This window comes from Channa argus, chromosome 17 (genome assembly GCF_033026475.1).
Source record: "Channa argus isolate prfri chromosome 17, Channa argus male v1.0, whole genome shotgun sequence".
Classification (NCBI taxonomy): domain Eukaryota; kingdom Metazoa; phylum Chordata; class Actinopteri; order Anabantiformes; family Channidae; genus Channa; species Channa argus.
Window position 1 is genome coordinate 19,214,414 of NC_090213.1, and position 25,414 is coordinate 19,239,827.

The 25,414-nt window shown below is 40.8% G+C and overlaps 1 protein-coding gene across 2 annotated transcripts in view; it reads right to left on the reverse strand.

Moving 5' to 3' along the window:
• rad51b (RAD51 paralog B) overlaps window positions 1–25,414 on the reverse strand; it is a 52,058-nt gene that overhangs the window by 17,402 nt on the left and 9,242 nt on the right. For both annotated transcript variants that reach the window (XM_067481665.1, XM_067481664.1), the window contains exons 7-9: window positions 20,614–20,656; window positions 11,160–11,278; window positions 9,143–9,221 (exon numbers count right to left, since the gene is read on the reverse strand). In XM_067481665.1, coding sequence (XP_067337766.1) covers window positions 9,143–9,221; window positions 11,160–11,278; window positions 20,614–20,656 — 241 coding nt within the window. The remainder of the gene's footprint in view (window positions 1–9,142; window positions 9,222–11,159; window positions 11,279–20,613; window positions 20,657–25,414) is intronic.

Sequence of the window (25,414 nt, forward strand, 5' to 3'; positions counted from 1 at the left end):
AATGATGCTTGTTTTGAACCAATCAATAGTCCGCAGTGTTTTCACATTCGATAGAGGTGGTAGCAAAAATCTACCAGGTATCAAGTGTTATCTGCAACTTTTGCCGTATGGAAAAACAAATTATGGGAGTAGAGCCAAGACTATCTGGTACTTTGCCACAAACAGGAGGCATAAAGTACAACATTCAATGCAGATGCAAGAAGCGGGTTCCCCTATATAGTGAATGTGGACGTCGCAATGTAGCCATCTTATCCAATTTAATTCTGAAAATGTTTTTTTTTTTTTTTTTTTTAGACAGGAAAGTCTCCAGGAAAGGGCTTTATGGATTTCTTCTGTCTAACAGAGTCATTCCTGGACTCATGTCTATCCCAGGAAACAGCATGTGTTCAGACTGTAAGTGTGTGTCAACTGTTTTCAGAGAAACACACTCCTCACCAAACTGTCAAACAAAAGCCTATTGCTGATGTCTTCAATGTCCCAGTTATATAAAGGGATTACACAATGCAGGGTTTAATTCTCTCCATATTTAGGCACCGCGTGGTGGGAGGAAATGAAGCTCCTACGAATTACTGCTGTGTCATTTGGTCTCAGTTGGCTGGGGCTGCTTTAAAGATGGACAGATGGACACTCCTCTGCTCTGGCATGCAACAACATCTGCTGATCACTACTTCACACACACAGAGCTGCTCAAAATCAGAGGAGATCCATGCCAAACATCATGGTAATGTTTGAAATACAAGTAATTTAACTTTCAAAATTTAGCCATGCTGTACACGTTTTCCGACCTGCTGCTCAGGCACCCAGGCCGGTTGATCATCTTATCACAGTGGCATCTCAAATGTTTTCAGTCTATATCAAAAACAAATGCTGTTCAAATACTTTTGCAATCAGTGAGCGGGGGACTATATATTTTAGCAAGTGTACAGTCAGTTGTAGAAGTTGATGTTTCGGAAGTTGAAAAAGTGGGCGTGTGTACAGACCTAAGCGACTTTTGAAATGGCCAAATTGTGATGACTAGACAACTTGATCATGTCCAAAACAGCAGTTCTTGTGCAGTGTTCCAGGTATGCAGTGGTCAGTAATTAGCAAAAATGGGCCAAGTAAGGAAAACAGGGTCGAAGGCATGCAAGACATACTGGCACATATGAGGAGGGAATGTTAGCCCATCTGGTTGAATCTACTACTGTAGCACAAACTAGTAAAAATTCGACAGTTACACACACTGTATTACAGAGTTCTTCTTCAGCTTTGGGGCTGTGTACCGTAGCTCTAGACCAGTCACAGTGCCCATCCTGAAACTCTATTCTCTGCCAAAAAAAGCCTACAATGTGCACATTCAATGGGTCAGAGCTATTTTGGCGACAGAGGGAAGTCAATGAAACACTATGTAATTGGTTTTAATGTTGTTGCCGATCAGTGTATGAATTAACACATTTACATGTAGAGCTTATAAGGCCCTAAATGCAGAACATAAATGCTACAAGAGGGATTAAGAGAGAATTTGGACATAATAGATGACACAGTGCTGCAGAGGGCTCATGGCTCTGTATTTGAAGAAGCTCTTGTTGGATTTCCTCCCAGTGGTGATGGCTTACGGCCGGTATTGAATGCACAATATTTCACATAATTTAAAAAAAAAAAAAAACTATCTTAAATATCTGAATAAAATTTTTGCAACATTATTGTGAAACCTTAATTATTGAATTCCTTGAAACATCACATTTTGCAATGCGTGGTCTGTGTGAGTCAGATTTTTCTCTGCTGTCACTGCGTAGTTTTGGTCAGCCTGAGTCTTTCTCAGAGGCCTGCAGAATGTATGATTAAGGCTCCTGTAATGTAAATGAATAAAGACAGACTTTAATATTGATAAACTAAATAGCCAATCACATTTAGTATAATGGAAATATTCTTTTACTTCATCAATGTGTCAGTACGCCTACACATGAAAGTGGAGGGATGTTGCTGCAGTTACCACATTATACAGTTGAGAGGCCCAGAGGTTGAAGTTAGGTAGCTATTTGTAATGTTTAATGAATTTAGTGACTGCACTACTGAGTAGTGTGTACACAGTTACATCATGGCTGAAGGAGGGCAATCTGTTGATCTTATTTCAGATTTATTATTCATGGCATTGAGACTATTTGAGGAAAATGACAAGATTACACAGAGCGGCAGACCAGAATTACAACTGATGACCATGAGGGGCCACAGTTGCATTATGTCTTACAGCAAACTATGATTGGCACTTGACCCACAACAAAACAGAGGAATAAGCTGAACTGTATTGCCTGGACTGTTTAGGTGTCTCCATAGAGAAAGGGACATGGAGCTCAACAGGGTTTGTAAATTCAAGTAACATCAAAAAGGCAGCTACAACACAGAAGAATAACACAGACGTTTGAGGAGCATTTGGGAAGATCATTAAACCTTAAGAAAAAAGACCAAGCGGACATGACTTTCAACACTGGTGTCGGTAATGTCCGGTAAACAGAACGTGCTAATGGATTTAAAAGCAAAGGATCGTCTTATGATCATGTCCTCACTCGCTTACAGACATACACAAGGAACGAAGGATGGATTTTGTTATAAAGATGATGATATCAGCACTGTCATGATCCAGACCTCAGTTCCACTTCCTGCCCTGGACTTTTATTTGTTTGCCCCTTTTACCTGCGTCCTGCCTCATGTTTTATTCATCACTCTGATTGTTTTCACCTGTTCCCTGGTTCATTCATACCCAGCTCTCCCCACAGTCTCTGCCAGATCCTCCATCTTTACTATTCACGCAACAACCCAGCTCCCGTTTTTCCTAAGTCTAGTTTTTGAACTCTGTTGCCTGCTCCCGGTCTGAGGTTTGGTTTATTTCTGTTTTTGTTTCCTTAGCCTTTCATATTCGTATTCAACGTTTTTCTTATCTGCCATGTTTTTTCACGTCTTCCTCTCAGTAGCAAATTTATGTTAGACAGGTTTATTCATTGAAAAAACGTAAGGACTATTGTTTACTCCCTCTCGTCATTTCTTCACTTGGGCCTGCCCTTATACTAAACGTGACAAGCACTGGTGAGTGTTTCATATTTAATCTGGATTCACTGCAGAAGATCTCCTGTTCACATCCAGGCCTATGAGCACTTTTCAGTATAGAATTTGGATGCTCTTGCTTTGCTTTTGTACATTTCCTCCAGGTACTCTGGGTTATCGTTTTCTCTGAATCAGCCCTGTCCAGGATGTGCCCCATCTCTCGACATCTAACAGCTAGAATCAGCTTCCCCCATAACCCTTAACAAAAAACAAAAAGCAAAAACCAGTTTGGATAATGAATGAATGGATATTTGTATTGCTGCTCATTGACTGTTACTGTTTTGCCCTTTTGCCGTGCGGTGTGCATTTTGAATTCTTTTTTTGTTTTTGGTTTAGTAGGGTGTGTTTTGGGTGGTCTCTGAATGAATCATATTTTCCTTTTTTGTCATGTAATCTTAAGGATACATGTTGCAACATATTTTGGCGGTTGATGATTCAATTCAATTCAATTAAACTTTATTTATATAGCGCCAATTCACCACAAAGTCATCTCAAGGCACTTTACAGAATAAAGTCAAGACTAAAAAGATGGTTGGGCAGCCATCTGCCTTGACCGGTTGGGTTGAGTGGAAAGTGAAGAGAGAGAAGAAAAAGGGCAACAAAAACAACAACAAAACATCAGGCAGGTTGGTAGGACCAGCAGCTGCACATTGGAAAACCCACAGCTTCTAAGCCTTGGGACACCTGCAGAAAGGGACAAAGAGAGGGAGACAGAGAAGGACAAAGACAACTACAGGAGAAAATACCCATGGTTAATGTCATACAGTGGTGACAATTGTGGGGTGAGAAGAGAGGAGAGAGGGACAAGAGGAGGAAAGGAGCTCAGTGCATTGGGGGGTGGGTCCCCCAGCAGTCTAAGCCTATAGCAGCATAACTATAAGCTAAGTATAAGCTTTATCAAAGAGGAAGGTTTTAAGCCTAGACATAAAAGTAGAGAGGGGGTCTGCTTCCCGAATCTGAACTGGGAGCTGGTTCCAGAGGAGAGGAGCTTGATAGCTAAAGGCTCTGCCTCCCATTCTACCTTTGGAAATTCTGGGAACCACAAGTAGGCCTGCATTCTGAGATCGAAGTGGTCTACTGGGATGATATGGTGCTATGAGGTCTTCTATATATGATGGAGTCTGACCATTCAGAGCTTTATATGTAGGAAGCAGGGTTTTAAATTCTATTCTAAATTTAATTGGAAACCAATGGAGAGAAGCTAGTGAAGGTAAAATTTGATCTTTCTTGCTAATTCCAGACAGCACTCTTGCTGCAGCATTTTCGATTAATGATGATGATAGCAAAATGTTCTGTAGTCAAATTACAATAGTGAGGGTTCTCTATTGTTTCCACCTATAGTGCAAGAAGAGTGAAAATGGGTTAAGTGGTTAGGAAGTACAGGAAGAGCCATTCTATCAATAATAGAAAGTGCTGAGCACAGTGCTAAGTTAAGTTTTTATAGTTTAATATTTTAATAGAGTATTGTAGGGATGGTGGATTTTTGTAGGCCAACCCAGAAGTTACCACCTTCTTGGTTTAATTATATAAGAGTTATTATTATTATTATTATTATTGTTACTATTATTATTATTAGAGTAAGTATTAAAGAGTATATTCTGACATATGCATATGTTTATAAAGTTAAATAGGATGTAGAATATACATTAGGGGAATCACTGACAACTGAAAGTCATGTAAATATTCTGACATAACTTTGGCTCTGAATTTCAAACACAAAAATGATTTGACCTTTAGAGGAGAGAAACAAGTAATATAACAACTCTTGCCGGCCTTAAGTTTTTTACTTTAAGCAGAGAACAGGAGAGAGATGCCAGAATGAAAGCAGCACTCCTCACACACTTTAGCCAACGTAGCTGTAAGGGTGGGCACATCCAGTCTCCCATGACCAAACTGCTGAGAGGCTGAACTGCATGCAGAGCAGTAATAAGTCTGTTTTGTAGTTTAAGAGTTTAATTTGATTATTGGTGCATTTGAGTTGGGTCAGGGCCTATGAGATGAGGGGGCTAATAGGGACTATTATCCAGTACTTCAACCGTGTCTGAGCACACTTGTGGGCCAGGGCTGAGATTCATGGGTCTCACCCAACCTGTGTGAGACACGCACAGAAGAGAAACACATCTTGCGCCATATCTTTCTTCTCACTGTTCTTTGTTGACCCTGCAAGATGTTTTCCCACGTGTCAGTCAGAGCTTCTATACAATGCTCTGAAGCTTCCAAGTTTTGTAAAGACAAGAAGCCATTAAAAAGTGGGTTCTACGGTACAATGCAGCATCACACACTGTATCTCTGTCCTCATGCCAGTTCTCTTCCCTGCCATACATCCCCTCTCTGCCACAAGCCTAGTCTGTTTCCCATTTATTTTCTTAACAGAGAAAGACATTTTTGCATTAGTTCCAGTGCCTTCTCACACAAGCTTACCTCCTTACATAAGGTCTGCCCAGACAAACTAACAACTCCCTGAAACATTTGGAGGCACTGCCAATATCACGTGTAGGTCAGCAAAGATCATACTGCATCTCTGACCATTTTGATGGATGTCTTGTCAGGAGTTTATGGCCCAAAGAAACAAGTATGTGGTTTTGGCACACACCAGCAGTGTCTTGATCATCTCCATGTCGTATTAAAACCAGATGGCACACCCCTGGTTGATTTTGCTGTCAGGTAAAATGCAGCAATTGGCATGAGGTTAAGTTACAAAACACTAAGAGCTGGTGTGTTATGCAGATGTGTTTTTCATAACACTGTTTAAAACACAACCCTTTTTTCCATCAATTTACACAAACCATCTGATTACTGAGGGTCAGCTTCTCTTTACGAGCTCAAAACTTAAGAATGCATGGTTATGACAGTGTATGCCCCAGTATTCCTTTTGATTTATGGCAGCAGTGTCAAGAGCAATATTTCTATATTTCTAAACTGGGCTTGAGAATCAGCTGCTAGCCCTCATCTATCCCACATAATTAATCCCAGCTCAAAATATTGTTTGTTTCTCCTGTTGTCAGGGGGAATAATGATCAATCTGAATGTTTCCACTCAGCGAAAACCAACCTTTCCCCTCTTGGTGAGCCCGAATAACTAACTAAATCATTCAAATGTGAAAGTAAATGTCTTGCATCTGTGAATTTGGCAAACACTGGTCACAAACACTTCTGACGAACACAAGGATTGTTATGTAAGCAGGCGCAGCAGCTTCCTTATTGGAAACGATGTACACTGCAGGACAAAGTCTCTAATGAGATCACTGAATGACACAACAAAGATGGGCAAGGCTCATGGTTTGTGAGGAGATTATGTGCTACTTTTAGTCCATTTGTACTGAAACTGGCAAGTTTCTTTACATTTTCTTTTTACCATCTTTCTCACATCCAAATAGACATGTATATTCTATGTATATGGAACACATATATGTATGTTGTATATGGAACAATACTGTTTCTGCTCATAATTATAATTTGTTAATGAAGTGCAACACATTTGAAGGCCTGATTAGCAGCAGTTTGTAGGATCTTTGGAATTCAAACACTGGTTCAATTTAGTCTTCCTGTACATCACGTGTTGCAAAAAGTTTTAATGTTACGAGTCTTGATGGGAAGTGCAATCTGTTGATGGGAAGTGAAAACATTGTGCAATGTCTTTGCGTTTCAGGTCATTTCCAGTTCCAAAAAGTGATTACTAAAATGGTGATTGTGTTTATTTAAATATGTGGACTTGGCTTAGCATGTGCCAGGCGCCTCTATCTATCTAGATGAGGACTTGGCATGAAGATGAGGGAGGGAGGGAGAGTGGCCTGCATATGAACTTGTAATAGTATTACACAATGTTGATTTAGCTTATTTGGCCCAGGATGATGGCACAGCACTGGATTCTGGGAAACAGCATGAGTCTTTAGCATTTAGTAATGTAAACAGAGAGAGGTAACTGAGATTAGCTAAAGTTAATGTGCACTGAAAAGTGTTCTCAAAGGTTTATCTGCTCCAATCCAAGATTCCAAAGAACACTACCCACTCATAACTGCTATACAATCATTTAGGTCTAGCTTTAAAAAATGAACATTGCTGCACAAGCATTCTGCAGAATAAAGTTCAAAACATTTCCATTAATAGATATTGCAGAAATGAGAACTAAAGCTTGTCAGAGGTTTGCTAAAAGAGGTCAGCCAAAATGTAATATCATAAAAAGAACTGCTCATTTAGTTGTAACGTCAGCTAAAGTATCTGGTAGAATATCTTACTCCACAGATTGTAAACCATGTAAACTGCATTCTTAAAGACAAGTTAACCCTGACAACCCTAAGGCGAGGAGGAGGTCAACCACAAACTGCTGTCAGACGTTTTAAATGCTCTTTACTCTTCAGGTTCATGTTATGAAAATCCATGTGGCCCTGAGAAGGAATGCAAACCATTAAACAATAAAAGGTTGTTCACCCCCACTATACAATGGGAATAAGAAAATATCCTTCTCTTCAGTGTATTTAAGAGGCAGTTCAGCTATGGGATCAAACACACAAGCTAACATTTGCATTTCTTTTCTGCTAATTTGCTTTACTTTTAGTTTTTGACCGGGCTTCTCCCCTCCAGGATGGGAAGCACTCCAATTATTAGTACTTTTCTAATATGCCATTACTTTTACCCAGGGATATTTATTATATAGTAGTACATAAATAATATAGTATTTGTACAAACAAATTGTATGAAATAATATTACACATTATGGACACTTTAAAAACTTATAAACATGACATAAATATGTTATATAGATCTGATAGATTAATCCAGTATTTAGGTAGTGTGCAAAAACTGAGTACACAGACATTGGGTTATGATTCATGGCTCTGCATTAAAAACTTTAGCTGATAACAATAAGATAATTGCTACTAGCATAATTCTAACCTTGACTTTGTGGAGGCTAATTAAGGATGTTATAAGTAGTTGTAATGGCACCATTTGCAATTCACTGGTTTTCTGCAGAAATTGGCAGAATCACTGGAGTTGGTCAACATCCCAGTTTATGAGTCAACAATATTCAAAACAATGAACATCAGTGGCAGGACCCCGGGCAGAAGTTATTGCTCTCCAAAAACAACACTGCAGCATGCCTGGAGTTTGCTAATGACCACCTTGACAATCCACAACACTATTGGAAATGTCTGGTGGACAGATTAAACAAATGTAGAGATGTAGAGTAAGAACAAATATCCCTATGTATGCTGTCAAAAGAGAAAAAGGTACCAACATGAAAATAGTAGCTCAACAGTGAAGTACAGCAGAGGAAGCATCCTGTTTTGGGGCTGCTTTGTCTTTGGGCCTTGGCCATAGTGAAAGGAAAATAAGTTTTCAAGTGTATCAAGGTCTCCCAGCGGATAATACCTGGATGATGAAGCAGGACAATGGCCTTGAACAACAAATCTACTATAGAATGCTTAGTCAGAGCCCAGACCTCAACATAATAGAGATGCTGTGGAAGGATCTCGAGGGCAGTTTATACCAGATGTCTTAAAGATTTGGCAGAACGAAATCAGGAAGGAATCGGTTCTCTCAGGAAGAAATTCCTCCTGAACATTGTGCACGTCTACTCCACAGCTACAGTGCTTGCTTGAGGTTACTGCTGCCAGAGGTGGTTAAACCAGTTATTAAAACGCTGTTGAATAAAGTAATTTCAACATCACTTTGTTTCGTTTAATGGGTGTGTTTAAGACCGGATAGAACATGACATTAGTGCTTAAAAATAATGTGCTTGTTGACTCTGGTTAAGATCATTAACAGTGCTATTACCTTTTCTTGCTACTGTTCACGTTTTATCTACTCAATCATTTTTTTTCCAGAATAGGATTTCTGTTTAAGAGTACTTCTTGTTTAATAGATTTTTGATTTTCATTATTAAAGCATGATTATAAAAAACATTGCTTATTAGCATCATTGTAAAAAAAGATGGAAAACTTGTTTCTTTTTATGGGTGTATGCTTTTGTCCAGGTGCCTTAACTACAACCATTATTAAAGCAGTACAGCCCCAGCACTGTCTAAATGCTTGGTCTGTAATTTAAAAAACTAGAAATTCACTTACCATCTATACAGATTCCCTGCTTCTGAATGGTGTAGTTCAGCACAGCAAATGGAGCCACAGAGGATTTTGCTATCAGTATCTGAAAATGAGTAAGAGAGGGACAAAACAAAAATGAAAGAAAAGTAGAGAAGGTGACAGAACAATGTTTAGGAGGAAAAGCTAACTTTAAAGTGTCTCGGTGAAAACTCTAATTCATCCAGGTCTTCGTAATCAGAAGTTGGAATCATGTTTCACTACTTTCAAGCAGCTTCTTTATTCTGAATAAAGTGGCCACGTTCCACAGGAAGCAAAAATGCCATGATTAAGCCCAGAGGTAGTTTTTATATATGTAGGTACGTGGGTCATGTCAAGTTGGGGGTTATCCACATTCCTAGATTATAAGATAGCTACAACAAGTTTACCTTTATGTATTTATTTTCTCACATTTAGTTAGTTCCATTTGCAATGTTGTAATAGTCTGTAAAAAAGGAAAATTTGGGGTATAATTGCACAATTGACTAGCCTGTCTTTGTTAAACATGTGAAGTATGGAGTGAGAGCACAGCCCCTCATGCAGTTATCACATCATCTTAATTTCTCTTAAAGCATTTTGTTTAAACACATTCATTCTTCACGGATCCTAAAATAGGTGCATTGTCGGGGGGCGACATTAGGTCCCAGCCCACTGCAGCCGCAAGAATTTACTGTGACCAACAGATGTCTCCATATGAAAGAGCCACTACGCTTTCCAAAAAAAAAGACTTATTAATAGCAAAATAAAAATGTTATAATTTTAAATTCAGAGTCAATTCGCAGTCACTGTAATTAAGGGTGTCCGATACATACACGATACACTATTAACCTTACTTTGCCTACTGCAAGCTTTGCTTTTGCTAAATTCTAAAGATCCTGTTGCTAACGGTTAATCTGAAACCTTAATTTAAATGTTTAATATTTACAACTGATCTTACCAACAACCAAGAATATCTACGGTAACTAGCACTTTACCCAAAGTTTGCTATGTTTTAACAAGGTCATTTTATTTCATGTGTGCTCCTCTCAGACTCTCAATGTGTTACAGCTCTCTTAACAGTGTTTAGGTCTGACCAGTCCTTGAAATTATTGGTCTTCAGTTGTATCCCCACTACTATGCGGACCATGCAGCATCTGCCAGTGTCTCCCATCATCTTGGATATAGGAGGGTTTTGCTCTTGAGAAAGTCACACTAAAAGCGAACAGTTGAGCACTCTGTATTAGCAAGTACTCAAATGGAAGTACTAGTATTTGTCTAGGAAAAAGCTGTATCTGGATATACATCATCATTATATCTGTGAGAACTTCTGACCTTCTGTACAACCTTTATGGTCCCAATTGTGTTTGTGCCAACACTGCAGGAAAATTTTAACAACAAAAACAAGTTTTAAAGACATTTCCTGCCAAAAACCTATAATTATAAATTACAATAATTCGATTTTGGCAAATAATCAAGAGGTGGTCCAGAGATCCACAGTTAAACCTTTTCAGTTGAGTATGATGTTTCAAGAGCTTAGCTATTAAATTGTACAGTGATATTATTGCTAATCATTTACTTATAAATGGTGGACATGAATGAAAATACATTTTTCCTATAAATACATTAGAGAATTATTACACGTTGTCACATCTGCCATCTTTTGGCAATGCTGCCACGAGTTAACCTCATGGTTTTCTAATCATACCGCAATTAAAGAGTCTGAACTGAGAGGTTTCTTTAGAAAAACAGGAACCACATAGTAACCACACAGTACATTCCTGACACCCACTGCACAGTATAACTGCCAAAAGAGTCAAAGTCCTAAGTTTTTGGGTCTCACAGCCATGACAGAACCAACATTGCTCTAATCATGAGGTCTGATTATAATCCAAATTGCTTTCCTAGCACAATACCAACAGCGTTTTCAAAAAGCCAATGGGTAAAACAAATGTATTAAAGCATGTTGATTAAAAAAGTGCCTTGAAAGCAGATCAATATGTAAAGAATGTATCAAGGGATGTCTCACCTGTCTTTGGTGTGCGTTCACATACTGGACAATAAGACGTGTGTTGACACTGTGACTCCACGTGTTTCCCAAAGCCGCTGTTACACACCCAGAATCTACTTCAGCAGATGATGGAGATTCTGAAACACACATCAGAACAGATATGGCCTTTGAGCTGCAGAGCAAGGGTTTTAATTACAGAGCATTGGCACCCTATTGATTTCTTTAAATTTTGTGTGTGTGTGTGTGTGTGTGTGTGTGTGTGTGTGTGTGTGTATTTATAAATATATAAATAAAATACTTAATGGTTTTAAATGTAACACTAAACATAAAACAAAGACAACCTGACTACAACCCCAGTACTAAAAATGTTGGATAGATGTGTAAAACATTAATAAAAACAGAATGAAATGATTTGCAAATATCATCAACCCATATTTTATTCACAATAGAACATAAACAACATATCAGATGTTGAAACTGAGACATTTTAACAACTGTCTGTAAACATCTGGGAAGTGAGCAGATCAGTTGCTGGAGTTTTAGGAGAAATATTGTCCCATTCTTTTCTGATGCAGGATTCTAGCTGCTCAACAGTCCTGAGCATTTGTTGCTGGATTTTTTTTTTTTTTTTGATGCGCCAAAAGGTTTTCTATTGGTGAAAGCTCTGGACTGCAGGCAGACCAGTTCAGCACCCGGACTCTTTTCTGTGCAGTGCCACCTGAGGGCGGGACCTTCGGCCTTGTCCCTTGCACATTCCTCCTGATTCTCTGAATCTTTTTGATATTAATATTACATACTGTAGATGGTGGGATTTGCAATGGAGGAACATTTGTCTGAAATTGTTGAAAGTTTTTGGCGCAGTTTGTCACAGATTGGTGAACCTCTGCCTACTTTACATTTAAGAGGCTCTGTCTCTCTGAAATGCTTCTTTAATACCCAGTCATGTCACTGACCTGTTGCCAATTAACCTAATTGGTTGTCAAATGCTCCATTTGCTTTTGACTTGTGGCAACTACTTTTCCAGCCTTTTGTTTCCACTGTTCTAACTTTTTTGAGATGTTTTGCTGACATCAAATTCAAAATGAGTAATATTTCCCATGAAATAGTAAACTTCTCAGTTTTAACATCAGATTTGTTGTTTATGTTCTGTAGTAAATAAAATATGGGTTGGTGAGATTTGAAAATCATTGCATTCTGTTTTTATTTACATTTTCACATCTTCTTCCATCGTTTTTGGAATTGGCGTTGTACCTTTGGCAGCAACAACTGCATCTAAAAGGTTTTGATAATTAAAGATCAGTCTGTCACATCATTAGTAGTTATGGCAGATGTTTTAAAGCATGAACCAAACCAAATATTTGGATAATTGTTTGATTGCATGATTTTATTGTGGTCAAGCTTCAAATCAGTGTCTTTCAGAATTTCCTTGTAGAGAGAAGAATGCGTTTGCCTGTGTTCTTGGCATAGTATGCTACATTTAACCACATTCACATTGCTTTGTTTCCAGTTGTATATAAGTAATACATAGATTTAACAGGGTGTGAAATAACAGGTTGGGTGTGTTTACTGCGGCTGAACCCAATTTTGGACACACCTTTAGTGACGTTTTCTGATTAGGTTGAAAGATAGCAATACACTGAGCGGCTCAAACGTGGTGTTGAAAGCTCTGAACTGAGCATTGATATGGGCAGCTCATACACCTCTCACTAGTATAATGCTGAAAGAGATGAGAACATTTATTTCCAGTCTCTGTCGGTTTAATGACAAGACCCATAAGTCATAAAGCAGAAGCCTTTCTTATTTCTCAGGTCAACCCTGAGCTTTCACAGCAAACTCATGATCCGCTGCCCTGTCCCTTGATCTTTTTTTCCACATGCTAAGCAGGAATCCTGACCGACTATTGTCACATCAACAACTCTGTCTTCCTCTAAACATTTCCTCAGGAATTGTGTAAGTGAAAAGAATAGTCCCACGTGTCACACATGGCCCATGCTATTGCACTCAACAGTTTAGAAAGCCAAACCAGAAACCGGGGATTTATTTATCATATGGTTGGAGAATGTGGAGGTAAAGGCTGGTGGGAAGTACAAGCACAATAAATTATTCAGCTCTAACTAGACACTAGCTCTGCTATCAGCTCACTCCCCCAGCTGGTTCAGCTTGGTTCAACCCCCATCACCAACCGAAGATTTTTACTCATTCCCAAAACATACAGTTGTAGCGATCAAGATAGACTGTACAGACATACAAGGATGCCAATATCATAATAAGACCTGCTTCAAAAAACACTTTACCTAAAGTTGAAGAATTTCATTTCCATAAAGAAAAGCATCAAATTTTGCAATGTTTGTTTATGTTACTTTATTTGATAAAGACGCTGTAAAAACTGACACTGAAAACTAAAAGAAGGCATGGACCTTTGAAATCTCTAAAAACATCTATATTCACTTTTCCTACTGTTGAATAAGCAAAATATTGCACCAAGCAGTTATAACACTAACCACAGATCTGAGTGTAAAATGCTCAGGTCTTCCCACCCACTTCTGCTAATACACATCGTGACATTTGATTCCAAGTTGTGTGTTTACAAATGTTTGACGCTCTAGTTAATAACTGTATTCAATGTTTTAATAAAACATTTTAAGCTGTGGTTTCACGTTTTCATTTTGTAATGCAGTGTACATTAGCTGTGTGTGCTCTGAGCAGCTGTTAGTTACTTCTTTATGAAGGATGCTACGATGGTTTCTCTACTGAATATATAAAAATACTTGATTACCTGCATTAGCATGGAATAAATAAACTTGGGACTATCACTGATTGTTTTTGTCAGTGTTAGTCATAGGCAGAATGTTCTACTCTATTCTTTATAACTCTCACACAATAAACAGAACATTTACTTCTTACCAGAGTTTTTCCACAAACTCAAATCAAAGTTACAGCCAATTTTACCATTTTTTCCTATATGCACTATTCAAAATGTCTTGAAATCTAAGCATTTCTGTGCAAACAGATAAAATATAATACCCTAAAAAAAAGACTGAAGCTTATGGCTAAGTAGACCAAAACCACAACCACAACATGTTTATTTCCCAGAGTGGTAGCTGTTTTTTTTGGTGTGTTGAGCCTTTTCCACCTCTCGCCATTAGTCTCTGAATTCTAGATGGGGCTGTTCCAGCCTCTGTTTGTATCTCCCTTTCTTCTCCTAGTGGCTCTGCTGTTGGCAGAGGAGGACTTGGCAGTGACTAAGCTATTGCTATTGATTTTCACTAAACAAGGTCAGAGGGAGCTGCAGTTTGGACAACTGCAGCTCCGCTAGATTAAATACAGAGGGGAACCTCATACACAGCCATGCAATACACAGAGGAAGAGACATGAAGTCGATAAAAGAACAACACCTTTGTTCTCTAACAGTTTTATTTTTCTTCCAGAGTCTGTGCCATTCATGGCACCACCATGGGTGGCAGTTGTTGTGGACAAGTGACAATAGGAAGATCCTCTAGAGGAACAGAAACTCAGTTTTGTCCTAGTTGAGCCTTAGGTAGAGTCTTGACATCCCTTCGGATGAGGAGTGATGCCTCCACTTTAGAATCAGGTTACGGGAATGACAGCAGCATATATATAGCAGCAGCATGAAAAGTCACAGATGTCCATGAGTTGACTAAGCATCCTTTTGTACCGAGCATGAGAAGGGCACAGGCCTCAGATCCATCATCTCAAAAATTGCATGGGTATCTGCTAAATAAAGGGTTTTTTCCAGCCACAACTATCACCACGCCAAAACCTTTGCAGGTTCAATTCAATTACCTTCCAAACATAACAAGGAGTTAAAAAAATACACGAGAGTCCAAACTACAAAAAGAACAGAATAGATAGCGCATACAGTTTCCTGGGAGATGCAAATCTGATTACATAAGGAGGCTGAACCGAGTGTATATCCAATTGTTTAGATGCTCTTCTCCATTCATAGTCTGCCAGAACAGATGGTAAAGGATGAGGTTGGAGGAGATTTTAAAAGAGCCTAAATAACAGCAAGGCTTAGGAAACACTACATCTGCATTTTATGTAAAGTGACAGCATGATATCAACAGTGTATGAGCTGGATTTGTTCAGCCACAGTGCTGTTGTCTGCTTAGCAGTTTCCAGACAGTGCAGATCTAAATCTAAACATCTTGTTTCATATTCACTTATATCTCTTACTTAAACTGAACTTCCTATGTATTTCATCATTTCATCAGTATTTATAGAAACATGCCAGCACCAGTGTAGCTGAATGTGTGTGTACGTCTATGTGTTAGCTAAGCATAACTGAAGAACATTGCCTTGATTCAAAGTAAAAAGCATGCATTCATATTTTTTCACACTTGTCTCATTAAGCTAAATCTTGTAGTTGGAGCTGCAATTATAGACAAAGCCAGAGGGTGATCTCTTTTGAGTATTGAGTCAGCCAGATCACCTCTGTTCTTTTTGGGAATTTGTGGTTTTCTTTGAAGCTGAGTGTAAAGTGTTCGGACTGAAAGTCAGCCGAGTTTAAGGCTGGTATTCTGTAGAATACTGGTGGATGCGAGACTCTTGGTTTATCATTCAACTGATGTCTCAGTCCTACCCACGGTGTTCAGTTTTAGCTAATTAATGAGATAATGTGAATACAAATGCCTAAAATAAGTGGGCTTTTCGTGGTAGCTGGGATTACCTTTAAAGAGGTTAAGGAGCTCAGAGACCTGCAAGCAGTTTGGAAAAGAACTGAAGAAACCAGTCAGGGATCTGAGTATCTTATCAGAGTGACTTCTGTACATCACCCTCTAGAGGTTTTCCATGTTTACATGAGGAGACCCATATGGAGGTGCCAGAACTCCCTGAGGAACTATACTAGGGGTGGGGAAGCCGTGCTCCCTGAGGGCCTGAGCTCTGTCCCTTTTCCCAACTACCCCCACTCCACCCGCTGCTCTTCCAGCTTCTGATTGACTAAACACACCTCATCCAGGTAAACAGCACCAGGTACGCTGGAAAACAAGTAGGGCTGTGGCCCTCGAGGAAAATGGGTTGCCCAGTCTTGGACTATATATTTATCCCATCTGCTCTGAGAACACATTGGGATCCCTGAGGAGGGGCTGGAGGATGTAGCTGGGAGAATGGTAGAATGACACATTGCATGTAAACACGAGGCCAAATCTTGCACAACCACATTCTGTCTGACTATGTGGAGAACTAAGCTCTTCCATTGACCTACTATTGCATTCATATTCTCTCTGCTATACCTTTTGCGCTCAGTTGCTGTTTTCAGGCCGTTCACCAATTGAATTTGTGTCACTGGGGTAAGAAATTAAGGTGTAGTTAGATGACAAATAACACCACTAACATACTAATTATTAGATTATATTATATTATTACATATAAAATAAAGCAAGAGATTCGTTAAAATGGTTAGGTGATCTGTCATCGACATAATAAAACCCATAAAAACAATGTTTAAAGATATTTGTTCATCGAAATACTTAAGGAATGAATAAAATCAATTTCTTTTTCTTACTTTGTAAACTGTATTTTGAGAGTATTTAACTGTGAATCCTGTAATGTGCCGCATGTCAAACTGAACTGCCCTATAATATATATATCTAAATATAAAACTACTTCTAAAAGCAGATGTATACAATAACAATTTGAAAACTGTACCAGTGTTGTACACAGCAATAATTACAGCATTCTGTTATCCTTAGATATAAAATAAATATGACTACAAGGGAAGATAAACATGAGCAAGCTATGTAGAAAATATTGATGTCATATTTGTCTTGGTACATAGAGTCAAGAATAAATGATTTGTTTTAAGAATATCAAAATATGAATCATATGCTATTGGTCCTCTAAATCACCAAATCCCAGCCCAACCAAACACGCATGGGAGAGACATGAGACTGAAATGTTACACAGTGCTCTCCATCACCATTATCAAGACACCAAATTAATAAGCATCTTTTGGAACGGATTGTGTTCCATTCCTGTAGTAGAGTTGGTTGCAGAGACTTAAAGCTGTTCTGCCATGGTGGCCAAAAACCTTACTAAGACACTTAATGTTGCCCGAGCTTTGGGGAAGCATATTCATGAAAAGTTCACTGGAAGGGAAATGTGTGGTAGGTAAAGATGCAACAAGCAGCAGGAATGACTGCAGGCTTGAGATGATTGTCAAGCAAAGCTGATTCAAGAACTACTGATATCAATGACACCACACACACTAAACTGGAGACAGCTCACAGCTCTTTGACAATTGTGATAGAAAGGTTTCTCTCTTCCAAGTCAATCTTGGAAGAACTGTAGACAGAACTCGGCGTGATGAACCACCTCAGTTTAATACATGCCGGCATGGACAAGAACACATGGATGTTGGTGTCTTCTGACTTGTATCTCTCAAACCCCTTCTATTTATACTCAAACCCAATCCCCCCACACAACCTGGCCCTGGGTCCTGCTCATCCTTCTCTGTCTCAAACTGTCCCTATTTCGGTTTTGTCATTTTCCCGTCTACCTTTTTCCTCCCATGGTGTAAAACATCAAAAGTCATGTGTCTGTTTCCTGTACACACTTACTTCCACTACTTAAGTTACCCAGCATGCAATTAACTATGCTCAACACAAAACAGTATTTATAATCAAAAATTCGCTGATAACATTGCCAATTTTTGTTTCATGGTCAGTAGGTCTGGCAGCCGTTTAAATTGCCAGTCTATTGGTTGTTCTGGCATTTGACAGTGTGTCCAGAATACCAATCCATCTATAACCACTAAGAGTGCCATGACGTCCAGATGAAAGAGCCACCCAAGCCACTGGGGCAGAACACAGCAGCAAAGCCTCAACAGGTACAATGTGGACATGAGGCAGGATAATGATGCACTGAAGTTAAAAAGCGGCTTTACACAACCCCAATTCCAAAAAAAGTTCAGATGTAGTGTAAAATGTACAAACCCGATTCCAAAAAAAGTTGGCACACTGTACAAATTCTGAATAAAAAAGGAATGAAATAATTTACAAATCTCATAAACTTATATTTTATTCAGAATACAACATAGATGACATATCAAATGTTTAAACTGAGAAAATGTATAATTTTAAGGGAAAAATAAGTTGATTTTAAATTTCATGGCTTCAACATATCTCAAAAAAGTTGGGACAAGTTTACCATTTTATAACAGTCTGCAAACGTCTGGGGACTGAGGAGACAAGTTGCTCAAGTTTAGGAATAGGAATGTTGTCCCATTCTCATCTAATACAGGCTTCTAATTACTCAACTGTATTCGGTCTCCTTTGTCTCATCTTCCTCTTTATGATGCGCCAAATGTTTTCTATGGGTGAAAGATCTGGACTGCAGGCTGGACATTTCAATACCCGGATCCTTCTTCTACGCAGCCATGATGTTGTAATTGATGCAGTATGTCGTCTGGCATTGTCATGTTGGAAAATGAAAGGTCTTCCCTGAAAGAGACGACGTCTGGATGGGAGCAAATGTTGTTCTAGAACTTGGATGTACCTTTCAGCATTGATGGAGTCTTTCCAGATGTGTAAGCTGCCACTGCCACACGCACTCATGCAACCTCATACCATCAGAGATGCAGGCTTCTGAACTGAGCGCTGATAACAACTTGGGTTTTCCTTTAGTCTGAATGACATGGCGTCCCAGTTTTCCAAAAAGAACTTCAAATTTTGATTCGTGTGACCACAGAACAGTTTTCCACTTTGCCAAAGTCCATTTTAAATGAGCCTTGGCCCAGAGAAGACGCCTGCGCTTCTGGATCATGTTTAAATATTGCTTCTTTTTTGACCTATAGAGTTTTAGCCAGCAACGGCAAATAGCAATGGATTGTGTTCACCGACAAAGTTTTCTGGAAGTATTCCTGAGCCCATGATGTGATTTCCATTCCAGTAGCTTTCCTGTATGTGATGCAGTGAGAGATTTGTAAATTATTGCAGTCCTTTTTTATTCACAATTTGTAGAGTGTGCCAACTTTTTTGGAATCAGGTTTGTAAATAAACATAGAATGCAATGATGTGCAAATCTCATTAGCCCATATTTTATTCACAGTAGAACAAAAACAACATATCAGATGTTGAAACTGAGACATTTTACCATTTCATGGAAAATTATAGCTCATTTGAATTTGATGGCAGAAACACATCTTAAAAAAAGTTAAAACAGAGCAATGTTTACCATTGGGTAGCATCCCCAGAACCTCCAATCACATATCAAATTCCTTAAACAAGACACTAAACCCCAACTTAGTTGCTCCCGGTGACTGTTGGCCAGCTGCATAGCAGCTCCTCCATCGGTGTGTGAGTGTGTGTGTGATTGTGACTGTGAGTGCAAATGGGTGAATAAGAAGCAGTGTAAAGTGCTTTGAGTGCCAATAGGTAGAAAAGCGCTATATAAGTGCAGAACATTTATCACCTATTCTTTTAACAACTGTGTGTAAACATCTGCGAACTGAGGAAACCAGTTGCTGGAGTTTTAGGAGAGGAATGTTGTCCCATTCTTGTCTGATGCTAGATTCTAGCAACTCAACAGTCCTGGGACTTTGTTGCCGGTTTCTTTCTTTTATTTTGCCTCAAAGGTTTGTTGGTCTGGAATGCATGCAAGCACATTCAGCAACCAGACTCTTTTCATGCAAAGCCATGATGTTTACATGGATGCAGTATGTGGTTTAGCGTTGTCTTGCTGAAATATGCAAGGCCTTCTCTGAAAGAGACGTTGTCTGTATGGGAGCATATGCTGCTCTGAAACACACACAATCATGACTGCTTTTAATGCAGTGAGGATCAGAAGATCACAAAGTTTTGACCTTTGACCTTGCCCATACAGATTCTTCCCGATTATATGAATCTCTTGATGATATTATATAATGTAGATGTTGGCATCGTTAAAGTGAATAACTTTATGTTGAGGAAAATTTTTTATTAAATTGTTCACGTTTTTGGAAGCAGTTTCTCACAGATTGGTGAACCCCTGCCTATCTTTATATTTGAGAGGCTCTCTCTCTCTGAAATGTTCCTTTTGTACCCAGTCATGTAACTGACCTGTTGACAGGTTTTTGTTTATGTTTTATATGTCCCAACTTTTTTTGAATTGGGGTTGTAGATGGTTAGGTCGATTCAAAGCACAGGAAAGTCAGAGATTGGTGTCATATGACAACAGATTTATGATGGAGCAGCCTGATACCCACTTTTGGTGCCCGATGAGAGGGCAAAACAATTTTTGACAACGTGTATTGATAACAACTTTAAATTCCGATGAGTAACACAAACTGTGAGTCTTTCCTTCTCTGATCTGAAGAGGTTTATTTCTTACCTGTCTGCAATGACGTAAAGGTATATATACTCAGATGTTAACTGAGACGCAAATGTTATGTGTGAGAATAATGCTGTGCAAGCAAGCGAGTTTCTGATGGTGTAGATGTCAACTCCAAAATATTCAAAAACAGAAGTCTCACCTTGATCCCCGAAATGAGTTGTGATCTGGTTTGTCAGGACCACCTAGAGAAAGAAAAAACACACTAAGTCTGGCTAAGCAGGGTATGAGAAGCAGTACTTTTGTTATAACCCAGATTATTAATAAGTGCATTATAAATCTTAAAAATATATTCAGATGTAGCCATGTACTTTTTAAACCCTAAAAACTTCAATATCATAAATGAAACCCTTTTTACTCATACCAACAGTCACATTGATAATGATAAAATCTCTGTTCTTCAATACAATAACACAACGGTTATTAGTAAAACTTTCAAAGAGAAGTTTGTGTTTATGACACTCTCTTTTTGCACAAAGCTATAGAAAGTCATAATGAAACGTTTTGCCTAGCTTGCTGTGAAGACGATGCCTGAGCTGCACAAAGACCCTCACCTCATCCCCATCCAGTACCTTTGGGATGAGTTCAAATGCTTACTATGAGCCATCATGTAGTTTTTGTGTTGGCCCTCACTGAGGTTCTGTTGCTATGCTGACACAATAGGTTAAAGCTAAAGCACCTCCTGATTAGTTGAGTTTATAAAATCTCCTAAAAAAATGAATGGGTCAGTCCATCTTCTGTAAATGTAGAGCTTTCAGTCTAAGTAGTCTAAAGGACTCACCGTCAGTCTACCACTGCAGGTAAAGTACCTTGGTGAGCCAATGAATAGGATAACAGTAAAACGTAAATAAAATAATATTATTTCATATTACTATTTCGGAGTTTGCACTACTGTCTGTCTGCAGTGCTGACGATCATGAATTTCATGATTTAAAATTAACTGAGTTCACCATTGTTACCACAAGAAGAGAAACAGTGCAGATCTGAGCAAGCTGCTGCTGCTGACGACAACCTGCTACTCCAGAAGACATACGCCGGCTTTCTGATGAATTGCAGAGAAAGGACTCTTTGCTGTCTAACGTTATTGATGTATCCACTGGGCAGTCCAGACAGATCACCTCTGTCAGTGCAGCCCTCCAGGACACTGCTATGTGGGATCCCTACACCTGTTTGCGGTCTTCTTTCTGCTCGACGCCTAACCATCTGTCATCCTGGGTCGAAATGGTGGTCTGTGGGCGTAAGAGAGACTTAGATGTGAATGCTTCACTCCCCGACGTGGGCCTCTCCAACCGCTATGCAGTCTTATCCAGCGATGCCTCAAGCCAATGCTCAATGCTCCTTTGGCTCCGCCAGATCTGGAACCCCCACTGTCGTGGGTGTCCCCCGTCAGTGCAGCCTGCCCGCCTGATGACACGGCTAGCGCTCAGATCACCCAACCTCTCACCATGAAGCTGACTCAGCGGTCCTTGTCGCAGCGGTGGCCACTCTCCTCAGCCTCTTCTCTCTCCAACCACATTAATAGTGGGATACTATTGTCAGGAACATTTATAGATTTTTCAATGCAGCTACTTACTGTTTCCCAGGAGCCACAGTCTTGGTCATTCTTGATAATCTCCCTGAACTGTCACACTCTCTCCCATCCTCCACCATTCGAGTGATTGTCCACATGGGGTCATGTGACACTTCCCGTCAATAGTCTGAGCTGACAAAAAGGGATTTTAATGAGGTGTTCACCTTTCTCAGTACCTGTGGCAAGTCTATCTTTATTCCCACATTAGATAGAGAAATAGGGCGTTTTAGCAGAATCCTCAGTCTCCACACTTGGCTCCAGTCTGCTTGCAGGTCTTAGGATTTTGGTTATATTGACAATTTTAATCTCCTCTGGGGCAGATCTTCCTTCCTCAGGAGTGATGGGATCCACCCTAACAGATTGGGCAGCCGAACACTTGCTGCCAATATTCCGCATGCTGTTTGGTCCGCCCCACATGGTTGACTACCTCGCCACTTAAAATCCTCATTCTCCTCATCTTTATGTCCATCTCATAGATCTATTCCCCCCAATAATTATTCCGCTCTTTCTCGCCTTTGCACTCGAATCTGTCTCCCAGCTCCTCCTGCTGTTCACCTTCAGTTTTAACCTGCTCACCAGGTCATTTTTTCCTCCTCTACCTCTCAACTTGCTCACCCCACTAGTTCTGTTTCAGATGATCTTGATGCTAATATACATAGCTCAGGTATCCCAGTTAGAATCACTAATAGGACTGTGAAACAAAGGGATGAACAAACAAAACTGCAATAATAACATCATAAATATTGTGACTAAAGCTCCAGGACCAGTACCTACATAAATGCAACACAGGAAGCTGAACATGGCTTTGATTATGGTGAGATCTCTCTCCAACAAGACTTACATTCTTAATGATTTCATAACCTCTATGGACCTAGATTTCTTGTTTATCACAGAGTCCTGGCTACAACTGGGTGAGCACAGTCAGCTGGCTGAGCTGTGCCGTCCCAATTATGACTACTTTAGTTGCCCCAGAGCAAGTGGACATAGTGGTGGACATGTTGCTACTTACAGGAAACTTTCTGAAATGTAAACCATTATCATCTAGTGAATTCTCTTGGGATGCTTCATCCTTCAAGATGGCGGCGCGGCAGTAGCTCGCAGCGGCCTCTCCGGATCCAACAAATGGTGTTTTTGCCGTATTTAGCCAGACCCTTTACAGTACATGGACACCACAGTCAGCTGTGTTCATGTTTACGACCGCCAGACATTGCTGCGGCACAGGGTTCATACATACAATAATCTGCACGAGGAAGTAATTGGTAACCTTCGCGACCTCGGCTTGCTATGACCCCAGCGACAAATACCAGGCCCCCAGCCCTCGGTGTCACCTGACGCCGGTGGCCAGGTGAGGGGACGTCGGAAGCGCTGCTCGAGGAAGCGGAAGCGCGGCAAGCGGGCAGGTGTCCGTGCTAGGCTAAATGCTAACCCTAGCCGGCCGGCTCTACCGTCCATTCTCCTCTCCAACGTCTGCTCCCTGGACAATAAACTAGACTACATCCGACTCCAGCGGACCACGCGGCGAGAATTCAGAGACTGCTGCATCTTTGTTTTCACGGAGACGTGGCTCAGTGACAGAGTTCCGGAAGCCGCCATCCAGCTAGACGGGCTAACCGTGTTTCGCGCCGACAGAAACGCTGCTCTGTGCGGTAAGACTCGCGGTGGTGGCGTGTGTGTTTACATCAACACGGAATGGTGCAAGAACTCTGTGCTTGTCTCACGTTTCTGCTCATCGCTAGTGGAGTTTGTTACTGTTAGATGCAGACCGTTCTATTTACCACGGGAATTCACCACTGTTTTCATTGTCGGAGTGTACATTCCCCCCAGCGCTAATGCTAAGGAGGCACTATGTGAACTCTACGGTGCTATTAGCGAGCTACAGAACGCTCACCCCGACGGACTGTTTATTATTGCCGGAGATTTCAACCATGCGAATCTCAGGACTGTGCTCCTTAAACTCCATCAGCATGTGGACTTTGCAACGAGAGGAGGGAACACGCTGGATCTTGTTTACACAAACATCCCCGGCGCGTATCGTGCGGAGCCCCGCCCCCATCTCGGCTACTCAGACCACATCTCGGTTATGCTAATTCCAGCATACAGACCGCTCGTCAGACGCTCTAAACCGGTTCTGAAACAGGTGAAAACCTTGCCAGCAGGAGCTACTTCTGCTCTTCAAGACTGTTTTGAGTGCACTGACTGGGACATGTTTAGGGAGGCCGCAACCAACGGCGATTCCATCAACTTGGAGGAATACACGTCAACAGTAACCAGCTACATCAGCAAGTGCGTTGACGATGTGACCATCTCCAAGACCATCACTACACGCTCCAACAGGAAGCTGTGGATAAATGCCAATGTGTGTGCGCTGCTGAAACAAAGAGACGCTGCCTTCAGAACAGGGGACAAGATGGCCTTGAGAACAGCAAAGGCCAAACTGTCCCGTGCCATTAGAGAGGCAAAGCGCGCACACTCAAAGAAAATCCACGACCACTTCGAAGACAGCGGAGACACCCGGCGCATGTGGCAGGGCATCCAGGCGATCACGAACTACAAGACAACTTCACCTGATTGTGACCGCGACGCCTCCCTCCCAGATGCGCTGAACCACTTCTACGCCCAGTTTGAGAAACAGAACAACGTGAAGGTGAGGAAGTCCACTCCTCCTCCCAGTGACCAGGTGCTCTTTCTAACCACAGCTGAAGTGAGGAAAACTAAGCAGAGTTAACCCACGGAAGTCTGCTGGACCAGACAACATTCCTGGCAGAGTGCTCAGGGAGTGCGCAGAACAGCTAGCGGATGTCTTCACAGACATCTTCAACATCTCCCTGAGCAGCAACGTTGTTCCTACGTGCCTCAAGGCAACGACCATCGTGCCTGTGCCTAAGAAGTCTACTGTCTCCTGCCTCAATGACTACCGTCCCGTCGCGCTCACACCCATCGTGATGAAGTGCTTCGAGAGGCTCGTCATGAGGCACATTAAGACCCAACTCCCAACCTCCCTGGACCCCATGCAGTTTGCGTATCGTCCAAATCGTTCCACGGACGATGCCATCTCCACGACCCTCCATCTGGCCCTCACCCACCTGGACAGTAAGGACTCATACGTACGAATGCTGTTCATTGACTTCAGCTCAGCATTCAACACAATCATCCCTCAGCACCTGACCGAGAAATTGAGCATACTGGGCCTGAACACCTCCCTCTGCAACTGGATTCTGGACTTCCTGACTGGGAGACCCCAGTCAGTCCGGATCGGGAACAACATCTCCAGCACCACCACTCTGAGCACTGGAGCCCCTCAGGGCTGTGTGCTCAGCCCTCTGCTGTTCACTCTGCTGACGCACGACTGTCTAGCAATGCACAGCTCAAACCA